Here is a 13,109-nt window from a genome sequence, read left to right as displayed (position 1 = left end):
AGAAAATTGCTTAAGTAACTTCTATCACATCATCTGCATCTCCTTTTCTATTCTATTCTATTCTAGCATTTCTATTTTTCTTTCAGTTTTTAATCCCTTTCCCAAAGATTTTTAATCATGCTATATTCTTTACCCATCAGAAAGCCACATGAAATGTATACTTGTGTAAAATGCCAATCCTAAAAACATTGTGGCTCAATTGCTTGTGCTCCCATGGTTATGCTGAATGCTAAATGGAGAGGAAAATATTAACTTGTATAATGGCTTGCTGCCTGAATATGCAGCCCTGAGTAAAGAAGTTGCTTCTGGCATTCCCTGAGTAAACATTACTGCATGAGCAGGGATGAAAGGCATGTCACTTCCCAGGAACAGCCATTATATACTTTTGCAGAGCAGCAGAGTAGCTGCAGTCACACAGCTTTCTTGGTTTCCTGTTCCTGTACTCTGTCATGTATCCTCTCAAGATGCACTTCCAGTGTGGAAACAGTAATATAATCTTTCCACGGAGATCAAGGACTTCTCATCCTGAAACTTCACTTCATTAGCTGACTTTGTTTCTGGCAATATATTGTTTCTTGCATTTTTCTCTCTTGCTCATAGTACCAACATATACRAAATGGTAAGAATAACAAAGGGACCACAGCTGCAAAGAATCGAATCTGGTACCACACCAGTACTGCAGACTCCATTCAAGCAGATGCAGAAGAAGAGAAGTAGGGATAGCTCATGCTTGGAACATGTGAGAAAAACAGTGACAAGCAGTATTTTAAAAATTCAGAAGTGCAGTCTCTCTAGCAATAGGACAACATGCAACAATTCAAGAAAGCAGTCTCTTCTGAAAGGAACAAATAGAAAATGTCATGTTTAATGAACCAATTATCTTACTGGAAAGGACGGTGGAAGAAAAACATGTTTTGGGGAGCAAGTCAGTGAGCCTACAGCAATTACCGCCTTCACTGGTATAGTTAAAATCTGAAAGAAAGAACAAAAAAACATTAATTGCAGCATTTAAATGTCTGTTTCATTACTTGAAACATTCTAGAATTTCAGGATTTTGTTGTTCTAAGTGTATATATAAACCTAACACTGAGCCATGAATTAGAATTTCAACACAGATCATCGTACTCAAAACAGATACTTGATATTGTCATTTCAGCACTCAATCCCAATCACAAGTTTCATCTCTTTGAAATTTTATTAAAGAAAACTTTCTAAAAATGGTTTCTCAAATCAAAATATTGGTTGGCTGTTTATTTCATCAATACTACAGAAAAATAGGAAGCACATCTTTGCTCAGTCACACTTAGCATCATTTCGCATGGAACACAACAGCAAAGTTAAATTATAAGCTCTCCAGTAGGACATCATTTAATCTTACTTGAATGGGGCTTATTCTGTTGGATAACAGGATGTTGTGTTTGAGAAAAAAAAAAAAGAGTATGAGGGAAGAGGATGCACTAAACTTTTCAAAAAGCATTAAAAGTCATGATAAGACCCTGAGATAGAATTAGAGTTAGAAAAATGATTGCAGAAGGGACAGAAATAGAGCAAATACTAAGCATTTCAATAATGAGATCCTTATTGTATTGGTAGAGTAACTTGTAAGAACAAACAAGAAAATAAAAGGGGTTCTGATACTGAAGGATCACACGCATGCATGCACATTAAAAAGTGTCAAAAATCTCAGACAACTGGCAAAAATTAAGAATTTCTTATTTTCTATAGCTTCATCAGAATCACACAATAAGCTGTATCATTTTCTGACTTTGTAAGTGTAGCATGAACATCATGTTTATTTTTTTCTACATACATAACTCAAAGATAGTGAAAGCTATAACCCAATGATACTAAATATCGTTCCATTATGTATTAGAATCTTTCTCTCAGGAAATAATTTATTAGGATCAACAGGAAAGACTTATGAATTTGAGAACTAACTAGATCTTCTCTTTCACTAACCTCAGTGGAAGAACTCTGCTGCATCAATTGTCAGCAAACTAATTTCTCCAAAGCAACTTTCACAGTGAGTTTTTGCTATAAACTTTGAAAATTATACTTGATTTTAATAACTGACAATGCATCAGAAAAGCATATCGCTAGGATGTGTCATGCCAAAAATTTCATGCATTGATGCTTTGAGAATGTGTCATGTCATCGAAGCTCATGGGGACCCAATATCTCAAAGCATCAGATCAGACTGAAATGGACATTTCTGAAAGCCAGGTAAAAGCATAATGGAAGTTATTCTTCATTCCTTCAGAGGAGATACAGCATGAGTAGCACTACTGTCATTTCCTCCAAGGTTAACATCTCCCTAAAGCTGCAATCCATCCACTAATACAGTTCTTAAAACTTCATGCTTTACATCATTTACAGTACAAATTAAGACAAGTTGCTATACTCACCAACCACTTTTCTGAGTTAATTCAGCCAGTTTAGAAAGTCTTACAGTACAAAATATGAGATCACTAAGAAAAAAACTCATATTAAGATAACCAAGATATTTGTCACCTTCCTCCCTGCCTTATTAAATCTATTCTTTCTCATGTTCACATTAAAAAAAAATATGTAATTTGTGCAGCACCAGTGAATATACAATAGATATACCTCATAGTCTGTTGTGATTTGTACAGCTCCATCATGAATTCCTTCAAGTTCTTTTGCTATTAGTTTTACTCTAAACACAGCATAATAACCAGATGTTAGTATCACCTGTAAATGGTAGAAACAGAGTCATCCATTGTCTTCCATCAAATGGAAACAAACTTCACAAAGAAACATATCCAACAACCCCCCATTTCTATAAGTTGGTCTGTTTGAGACACATCTGTCAATGGTAAATACAAAAAAGATTTTATCTCATAACTGATTAATACAAAAAATAAACACTTCTTGTGCTGATAAATTTCACTCTTCCCTTAAAAATAGTTAGTATCATCTGAGGCCATGGAGATTAGCCTCTGAATCTTTTCCTTTCAAAATCCAACTAATCTAAACATAACACAACTTCTTAAAATACAAAACTCCCCTACTAAAGTGGAGCTATATTAAAAAAAAAAAAAAAAAAAAAAAAAAAACACACACCCCACAAACTTACAAAAATTTGGCTTTTTCTTTTTCCCCCCTTCTAAACCTATTTTGAAGCAACGGATTCGAAGGATTACTTACTGAAGACTGATCTGATGCACTAGCATTTTGTAGTTCAGGAAGGTTTGCAATTATTGTYGTTCTGTTTCCTTTTTCAGTTGTTAGGAGTTCTATGGCCAAACCATCCCCTATAATATGCCAACTTTTTATAGCCAGCTTAAAAAGAACACAACATAGTATTTTCAATAACAACACTGATGTAAAATTTTTAAAAGGAAAACTAAAAACGAATTGATCCTTACCTCTATCGGATTGCTGTTGATGATTGCAAATAAAATGCTTGTAGCTTCTGTTGCGCTCAATATTCCAAAATCTATAAATCGTTCTTCAGTTCTTGGGGGCAGTACAAAGTACTAGAAAGATTGATAAAGGCATTTTAGCTTAACTTACACACAAAGTATACTCAAACTCTAAGCTCATTAACAAACGCATTAAAAAAAAATCAAATACAGCAGTACTGTGACAGTCTCAAAGTTCTCACATTTGCTACATAAAACCAAAGGGAACAGACAGGTCTTTTTCAGTAGTAACAGAAGCTGTTATGAAAAGAACTGGTGAARTGGGTTTTTTGGGGGGACATTTTCCTTATCTGTAAAATCATGATGAAATTTAAAAAGCCATCCTCCCATACAAGCAGAATAAATAATTAAAAGTGAGTTTGGAAAGTTCTGTTTCTAATTAGACTAAAGTCTCCAGAAAAAAAGGAAAATACTTACATCTAAAAACCCTGTGTACGCTCGGACAGGTAGGTGGAATTTAGAAGCATTGGTGATGAGTAGAATATTGTTATCTATATGAACAGATGATGTGGAAGGCATAAAATGAAGTGTAAAAATGTATCTGGATTCATTAGGTGGAATTAAGACAGGCTTGCTGAAGTTCTGGACCTAAATCAGTGAAGAAGGAAGATCAAAGTTAAAATTTAACAAAGTGTAGCATATTTAAACATTTAGGATCAGGAAAACTGTTCCACCAGGACTGGGCTTACTTTAAACATTGTTTTTGCTTCTTCTGGTAACAAAACATCATGTACGAGGACTGCAAAACTGAACGTGTTTGTTAGGTAGATTGGTCTTTCCACAGAATCAGAAGGACTGTCACGGATATGAAAGAGTGTGGCAGCATGATCAAATCCCAAATATCTATTAAAAGAAAAAAGGTATTAAAAACTGAAGACCTACCTCAAAAATAATCTGTTCTTCTTACATGAAATAATAGAACTGATTCAATCCCACAGCAAAAAAAGGTACATATTCCACTGCGTGCTGACACTATATATTAACACTACAAGGACACATAGATTATTCAATAATCCCATTGAGATAAGAAAGTATGAAACTCAACATATTAGGAGGACGAAAAACAAGTGTTGGATTATTAAGATATTTTGCAAATCACATATATGTTTCATATTATCTGAATCAGGCATCTGCAGCACGAAACTTCTGATATGCAAGGACTAGTTTACTTATTCACCTTCAAAATACTGTCAGTTCTGTTGACAACAAATTATCACCCTATTTAAACTATAATTAGAAAGAATTTAGCCGTACTTTGTAACTCAGTAATAAAAAACAAAGTACTGACAGTTTTCCCAGAATTTTGCTTAGAACTATTTTCTCTACCCTCACTTCAGATTATAGTGGTAGACTAGCAAATACAAAACCAGAAAACTTTCCAATACTGCATTCTGAAGATCTCACCAGAGCCTTCAGCTACTCTGACAAACAACTCAGGAAGATTACTGAATCCTTTTCCTGAAACTAGTTTATGCATTACTAAGACTATCTCATTTACTAATATAAAAACAGAAAAATTTAAACTAGTAATTGTAGTTCTAAGCAAGCTCCAGATTTAGAAGACACGCACCACCTCTCTATCTCCTCCTTTTCCATAAAAGGCTAAAATTTCCCTCTGCATCAGCTAATTCTCAGCATTTAGTTTCTGAGCAATGTTCAACAATTGTAAGCTTACCCGTCCAATACTTCTGCTTGATATGGTATTTCAAGTTTGGAGTAGCTCTTTTCTTTTGCTTTAACGGTTATTTTCCCAGAAGACTGTGATGCTTTTTTTGCTTTTGATGCTGTACACACAAGAATACAGGAAGCTTGTTAGAGCAGACAAGAAATGATCTATCAGGTTAGACCAGCAGGAGTGGAAAAATAAGAGCACAGAGCTAGATCAGAAATAAAGCATTACTGAAGAAGAAAATAGATCTTAAGGAAATTTCAAAGAATTGACATTGATCTTTCACTTCCTAGATTTATTCTGAGTTCTGAATCCCTCCCCCTTAACTCCAGTTAAGGGACATGCCCAAATTAGTAAGCTTATCTACCTTAGGGAAGTCTAGTTGTTCCTATCAAAGCATAACTCAAATATGTGCAGAAGATAATTCAGATCCCAGCTGAGCTGAATTCCCCACTTAAAGCAGATATATATATATATATACACACATATATATATATGTATATACACACACACAAATATATATATACACATATATATATATACACATATATATCCATCTCTCCACCAACAGAACAGAAACTTGAGATGACTACACTCCTTATTTAAAAATACCAGACAATCAGGACTTGGGACCAAGAACGCAGCAACATTTTAATAAATTAAAAGATAGTTTAAACTTTACAGAAATATAGCCAGAATCCTTGTAAGAACTCAAACTATATAAGCCCTGAGAATAAAGCCCACAGGTCTGTTCCAAGGTCACAGAACAAACAGCATTACTCTGGTAGAAATGCCACAGTCAAGAGATTCAAATCTCGTAGGAAGAAACCACCAATCCTTAAGGCACCCGCACATATATTAGGACAGCTAAAGGAGCAAATATCAGTTATGCCTGGTTGCTTTACAGAAGATAAGTCACCAGTCAATCTGAATTTAAAACATTACATCTACATACCTCCAATTTTAAGTAATCCAGGCTGAGACTTACAGCAGCAGCTAGTAACTTAAAGCTGCAACTTTTGAGTAGGTCAACAGCACTCTGATAGTTGATTAAAATCTTTAATAAAAACAGAGGTGCCTTTCTACAAAATGTCAGCATAATATTTATGGTGACAGTATGTAGGAGGGAAAGGAACCAATGCACTTCCATAAAGGTATCAGTGAAAGTTACTAGGACCATACATTCTATCTCCTTGTAGGAAAGGAAACAGTGAATGGTTTTGCCACCCTTCCCTCCTTCCTTTTTCTTTAATATGCAAGCAAGATGGCAAAATAAAACAAGCTGACAGTAAGATTCTCAAGAGCATTTCAGGGTTCTACATCTACATCCAAATAAAACATTTTTTGGGGGTAACAAAAAAGAATCCAAAATTTTTTAAGTTTTCAAAACATCAAAGGGCAATCCAAGCGATATATTCTCTTCTAAGTATATATTGTGAGGAATCTGTCCTGGTTTGTCAGGATTTCTCAGAACAGATGTCTGCTTGGACTAATAATGCATTTTAAATAGTAGGTGTTTTAACATAAGAACGTTGCTTATGTTTCACAGAAATTGAACATTCCATTTTTACACACACACACACACACACACACAATTGCTTAGGAATTCCTTCTCTTCTCACTATAATTTGTTATTGGTTTAAGTTACTTGTTGTTTGTGATTTCAGAAATGATCTCTTTGAAAATAACACCAGTTAGAAGAAATATAAGCCCTTTCCAAGTAGGGCAATTCAAGGCCGCCCCCCCAAGATGACAAATACAAATTTCTTAAAAGAACTGGAAAATAATTCAATTTTTAAAATTTAAGAAGAATTTGAAATGTTTCAGGAAGAGAGGAGTAGTACATACCATCAAAGCTAATACTTGCAACTTTGGTATATTTACTTTCAGAGGCTTTTAACGTAACTGGCTTGAAATGTACTGTTATAGCTTCATTCTGTGGTGTAGGTCTAACACTCTGCAAACAGAATCAAAATATTAAGCATCTGTAAATTTATCATTGTTAACACACTATACAATTTTCATATGCATTCAAGGTGATTGTTATAACTAATTATTTTTACTGAGTTTTTACAGGTCTGTCTTCACTGTAACAAAGCAGAATTATAAGATACTATAGAAGTTTTTTCAGATCCTACAAATTACTCAGGTAGTCAGTAGGGAGGAAAGATAGCAATACAGAATTCTCTCTGGAAATGTTGGATGAAGTATGGACAGAATTACAAAATTCTTAATTTCTTTAATTACAAAATGCTTGTTTAATGAAACAGAAAAAAGACTTTTTTTGTTTAAATAAAATCTTATTTTTTATTCTTAATGGTGCAAGGTTAAAATAGCTTCAGAGTATATTTGTTTCTGGTTGACTCATTAACAAAGCTGTTAACTGACTCGTATAATTAATGGTGATGATGCACAAGGCAAAGCAAATCTAGCTTGCCTATGATGCCATGCTAAGTCTGCAGAGGGGGGCGAACTGTATAGAGAACAAATTTTGTAACTCTGAGATTACAGTCAATCTGTAATGATGTTTTATAAGATCAGCCTTTGTACTGCAGGTTACTACTTTAAATGTAAAAGGTGAATTCGGCATGACTAAAACAGCAATTCAGTCAGTTATTACCCATAGAATTACCTATTCTGAATGTCAATATTGGAAGAGTCTTTGAAGATTGCTGGTGAAGTGCTAAGATAGCTAAGATTTAACTAGATGATTCCCAGTTTCTATCTGGGAATCTAAGCATTCAAATGCTCTTATTCTTACTTCACTTAAAATTGGGATGGCTGCCATAGTTCCTGTTCCCCAGCTGTCTTCTGTTGCAAGAACAGCTCAGCTGCTCATGTAGCAGCTGCTAAACTGCTGCAAATTACAAGATGCTTTATTARGGAAACTGAAACGAGTGCTGATTTACCTTACACTGGGCTGCAGAGGTCCAACACCTGCTTCATAAGCAGCTGAGTCTTTCTTGGTCAGAGAGAAACAGGGCAGCCAACAGTGGTAGGAACCAATTATAGCTATTTCAAGCTAAGCTATCCTTTCTTGCAAACAAAAGCCATAAAATCTTGCATATAGAACTATGTTCTACAGACCACACGATCTTTAGAGGACACAGGCATGACTACTATTTCAGCCAATGAATAATACCTATTACCTCAACTAGAAGATTTTGTATTTTTTATCAGCTGTACTGAGCTTCATCAACATGCATGTTGTACAGATATTTGATACCTCTCTTCAGGAGTCAATTCAGTATTACAATTTCCTTCTAATGAAATTCTGCATCACAAAACTGAAATCTTATGGTATCTTAAAAATCACAACAGCAAAACAAACAAGTAAAAAACCTCCCGAGAGAACTCTTAAAGCAGACAAAACCAAAGCCGTATCCAAGTTCATAGCTTTTGCATAGCAAAAAGGATAATAATTAAAAGAGCTGCTAGAAATAGTTAAGGAACAGCCTTTAGCATAATGTTTGAAATTATACTGACTGCATTCAGCAAACCAAACTGGAAATATTCAAAAAGAGGAGCCTGTTGGAGACAAACAGGTTTCAGAGGTGTATCTCTTAAGTCACACAAGTGCAAGAAACCTAGATAGATTTACTCAAAACGTCTATTTAATAACCTAGTTAGACTTACTCAAAATGTGAATTTAATTAAGGAAGGGATTTAGCACTGTTTTGTTGAAAATTTCTTAACTGCATTGTGCACGTTTCTTATTTGCTGTATGAATATATGATACAAAGGAAATACGGTAACAAGACACCTAAAGAAAGGATTGTTACGGAAGTTTGTTTTTTTTCCAACTTCATTTTCCTCAAATTATAATTCACTTAATTTGCCCAAGCAAAAGCAGTTTCCTGAGATACACGTTACAAATCATCAGAACTAGACTCTACGTAACAAGTCGACGTGCTTCATTAACACATGCATCTCCCATGGACTGCCCCACTCAGGCTTCCTGTCCTTGCTGTGTGGTAACACATTCAAAATTTAACACAATAACCGTAAAAATGGACTTCAAGCATTCTAGAGAACATGAAAAAGAAAGCTACTGTGCTACTGCAGGAGTAAGTGGGGAGAACTCACAGGCTCTACCTATTTTCATAAACTAAACAGGAAAAGAGCATGGGCTCAAACACTGGCACACAATCAACTATCCTGTGCAACTATCAGCAAGCTCCCAAGTATCGTTGCAGCTTGTCCACTTAGCACATTGGCAGAAAATTCCCAGATGTGGCTCTAAAAGGAGTACAGGCCAGGGACTTTTACTTACAGACAGTAAAGCCAAGCTTACCTAAGTGCAAGATGAAATAGCCGTGTGGATGCAAGCAGCACCAACGTTCCTTCTTTTAGTGACAATCTCTCCACTGTTTTATTCACTTTTTCAGATACAGTCAWTTAGTCAGCTGACCTTCAGCTGTAGTTAACTTAACTTTCTAACTTAACTTTCACAGGAAATAAAGCAAAACCATATAGCATCACCCAGAACTGCCATGGAAATAAACTACTGCTGAATTCCATCCTTTAAGTTAACTTTCCCTTGATAACTTTGTCTTGGATATGTGCATTCATACATGGAGACTAAAAACTTGGAAGTAAACTACTTCTCGCAGGCTTAAAGAGAGAAGAGGAAAAAAAAATCTGCTCAAGTATTTGCATTGTGACTAAAATCCATACATTATTTATACACTTTTTTACTGTCAAACAGACAAAACTCATCTACAATACACAGATCTCCTAAAGTTCCAAGTGCTTTTTACATCAATGATGACTTGCAGCTTGTATTTAAGAGCAAGCCTTTGCTTTTAGTAATCAAATGGGCATAAATTCCATTAAAGAAACATGAAATTTTCACTCTAGAGAAGGGACAGGAAAAAAAAAAAATCAGCAAATTAATCAGACATTTGATTGCATGGTTTAATTGTTACAGCACGACATAAGTTCATCGAGTCTCAAAATAAACACAATTCTCCCTAAAAATGGGGAAAACCCTAGAAGAACTTCCTTATTTGCATTTTGTAAAGAGCTTTAAAGCTTGAAAGAAAAAAAAAAAGAAAAAAAGATGACTCATTTTCCTGAACCACTTTGTTGGACCACAGCATGACTAAGTACTTAAAGGCGGAACAACTACAACTTTGGCAACAACAATATTAGCAGTCTCTCATGCACAGATGACCTGAAGATATTTAGTTCTTCCAGCAACAAGCTTAAATATATGCTAAATATAGCCTTGGCCTTTTCTTCTGACATTAAGATGAAATTTGTGACAGCTCTGCCTCAACTACTTTTAAACTCTAACTGCAAAGGATCAGAAATCCATTTTTAAGGTTTCCTAGAAATACCCCATTCACAAGATTCTTTCCAAAAATTCTTTATCCATGCTGACCATTTTGAAATATATGTGGTTGGCACAGCAGCAGAAACTCACACAGTGCTTGAAATGCTGGGAAGGTTATACCGTTCACAAACATCGTAACAAAATTGTCCCTTACTCAAAGTAACTATATTGGCTTTCAAAGTTATTATGTACAGTGTTTAATTCGTATCAAAAAGGATGTGAGAGCATAGTGCCTTATGTGACACACTGAAAAATATAACATATTTGGATAGATGTGAGGTAACTATCACTGCAAAAGTGAGTTCTAAAAATCTTCAAACCCCCCAAATGCACTGCTTCTATRCACTGGATAATTAATCCCTAAAACATCTGTCATGACCTGTAAAATGAAGTTATCAAATAACATCAAATGATAATCTTCTGGTACTATAAAAACCATGGCCTAAACAAATGGGTAGATTTTTTTTTCCTGAAGAAGCAGGTAATATGTTATCAGATATTAGGAGCGATACTGATGACTTGAGCACAGAGTTATTTGCATTGTATTCAGGAAAGATGTTTCACGCTTTACAAACTACCCACATGCCAAAAATCTGTCCAATCTAAGATAGCCATGACATAACAGAATAGGCATACCTGAAAAAAATATCATTTAAGAAATTTTCCAATCTTCTGGTTGTAAAGAACTTTCTGGTCTTTTTAGAAAAAAAAAAAGCCTTTAAATTAGAACATGTAGCCATCCTCTACAGAAGGCAGGTCATAACTTCAAAGGTCACAAGGGACCTTCTAGGCTCATGTAGTCTCACTAACCTAATAAGTATTAGGACTTCTATGAATTAAATCCTGTTTGTATAATACTACGTGTTTGTCTTGACTTAAAAACTGCCAGTGAGTAATAATTTAGTAAGCATTGCAATGGACTATTATCATAGTGCAATGCTACTCTTATTATTAAAACTGTGTGTCCTGTTTGTAGTCTAAATTTGTCTCGCCTCAGTTTCTAGTATTTTGTTTTGTTTCTGTTAGACCTCTATTACTAAAATATTCTTCCCTACAGTTACAGGTGGGAGCTTTAAAAATACTGCAATGCTCTCCAAGAGTTCAGAGTAAAGCCTGTTTGCCAATCCTTCAGTCATTCTTGCCTCCTCTGGATTCTTTTCAACATTTCAACATCTTTTTTGAACTGCACTGGGAAAAAGTATAGCTAGTTGTACAACTAATCTGCAAAACAAAGAAGAAAAGAGGAGGAATGGGAAGAAGTGAGAAAAATAGTGGGCAATGAGAAAAATTGCATAATTGCATAAGAGAAAGGTATAGGTGAATGAAAGTGGATCACCAGAATAGAAGCAAAATTCTGTGATAAGAATAGCAAATAGAAAAATCAAAAAACTGGCATTCTAAAGCTGTCTGCACTTTATTTGCAGCTGTGGTGATCTCACTGGAGAGGGCTCTAGAAGGTTCCCAGGCCTTTTTTCATATTTCAAGGTACAAAGCAGAGAAACTCAAAAAAAAAAAAAAAAGTCATTGTACAATCTGCTGCTGAAAGCTACTCTGCTCATTTTAAATTAATATGTTGGACCTCCACTAGCCCACAACCTTTATACAGTCTCATGGAGTCTATGGCAGAGACAAAGAATCCCAAAGACCTGGGGATTAATCTCATTTGCTGAACCAGAGTTAAGGTTCTCAACTGGAAAAACTTCAAGTGTCTAAGATATTGAAGACATAATCCATAAATGTTGAAATAACTGTTCAAATGATTCTATAAAGCAAGTGAGTTAGTTTTACCATGCATGCAGATTATTTCATGTCTGACTACGAAGTTATATTTTCAGCCACGTATCACCTAGTCTCTCATTCAGAAATATACGGTGATCTGTGAATGATCCATTTGTATGGAAAGTAATCTAAGTAGAAAGTTTCAGACTGAAAGGAAGTAAAACTTACTGTGATTGGCACATCTTTTGTTCCTGAATTTAATAAATGCAGATTTAAAATTTTTGGCAGATCTGTTAAAGAACAAAACACACACAWGGCTATTAGGTATATTAACACAAAAATATTATACAAACAATAATCCGCACTAGCTGTTGTTTTCATATTAATCAACTGTTGTTCAGTGTTACAAGTTAGATTAATATGACAGTCAAAAATGCCTAGTCCAAAGAATCTGACACACTTAAAAACTGCCTTTTTATGCATCAGTAGGCATTATAAGCTTCAGTTAACCACTCTGATTTCTAAAACATTAAAAAATGAACAGGCTAATAATCCTACAATGAATGGTTGTCAGATGCACCAGTATTCACCAGAAACTGAGCCTTTCAAAAAGAAAATAGAAAAAAAAACTTTACATGTTAAATGAGTAAGTTGCATGGAAAAAATACTTCAGAAGCTACTCACTCTTTTGAAAGAAGATACAGACTATTTTTCTAGAATGATGTACCCATTTACAGTTTTCAAAGATATCTTCAGCTGTGCTTTCTGCCATGTGTATATTGTAAATTTTTCAATTTCACTATACAATTTTCACTAAAAATGTAAATGTTTGACAGAAATGTTTTAAGYGGCAGTTCAAATAAAAAGAGAGATCAAATTATCAAGCACCAGATTTGATTTAGATCACCTTTACTATTCCCTAATAGTGTGTATGCGG

At 34.7% G+C, this 13,109-nt stretch overlaps 1 protein-coding gene across 1 annotated transcript in view; it reads right to left on the bottom strand.

Annotated features, from left to right (window-relative positions):
* Positions 1 to 13,109, bottom strand: part of TMEM131 (transmembrane protein 131) — an 83,492-nt gene that overhangs the window by 31,886 nt on the left and 38,497 nt on the right. The window contains exons 10-18 of the mRNA XM_085321541.1: positions 12,401 to 12,462; positions 6,964 to 7,072; positions 5,122 to 5,230; positions 4,136 to 4,289; positions 3,864 to 4,034; positions 3,390 to 3,500; positions 3,169 to 3,303; positions 2,608 to 2,712; positions 886 to 972 (exon numbers count right to left, since the gene is read on the bottom strand). Coding sequence (XP_085177667.1) covers positions 886 to 972; positions 2,608 to 2,712; positions 3,169 to 3,303; positions 3,390 to 3,500; positions 3,864 to 4,034; positions 4,136 to 4,289; positions 5,122 to 5,230; positions 6,964 to 7,072; positions 12,401 to 12,462 — 1,043 coding nt within the window. The remainder of the gene's footprint in view (positions 1 to 885; positions 973 to 2,607; positions 2,713 to 3,168; positions 3,304 to 3,389; positions 3,501 to 3,863; positions 4,035 to 4,135; positions 4,290 to 5,121; positions 5,231 to 6,963; positions 7,073 to 12,400; positions 12,463 to 13,109) is intronic.

This window comes from Rhea americana, unplaced genomic scaffold, assembly GCF_003343005.1.
Source record: "Rhea americana isolate MKP2758 unplaced genomic scaffold, rheAme1 scaffold_7, whole genome shotgun sequence".
NCBI lineage: Eukaryota > Metazoa > Chordata > Aves > Rheiformes > Rheidae > Rhea > Rhea americana.
The sequence above is the reverse complement of the archived record's forward strand: the minus strand, read 5'-3'. Positions and strand labels throughout refer to the sequence as shown.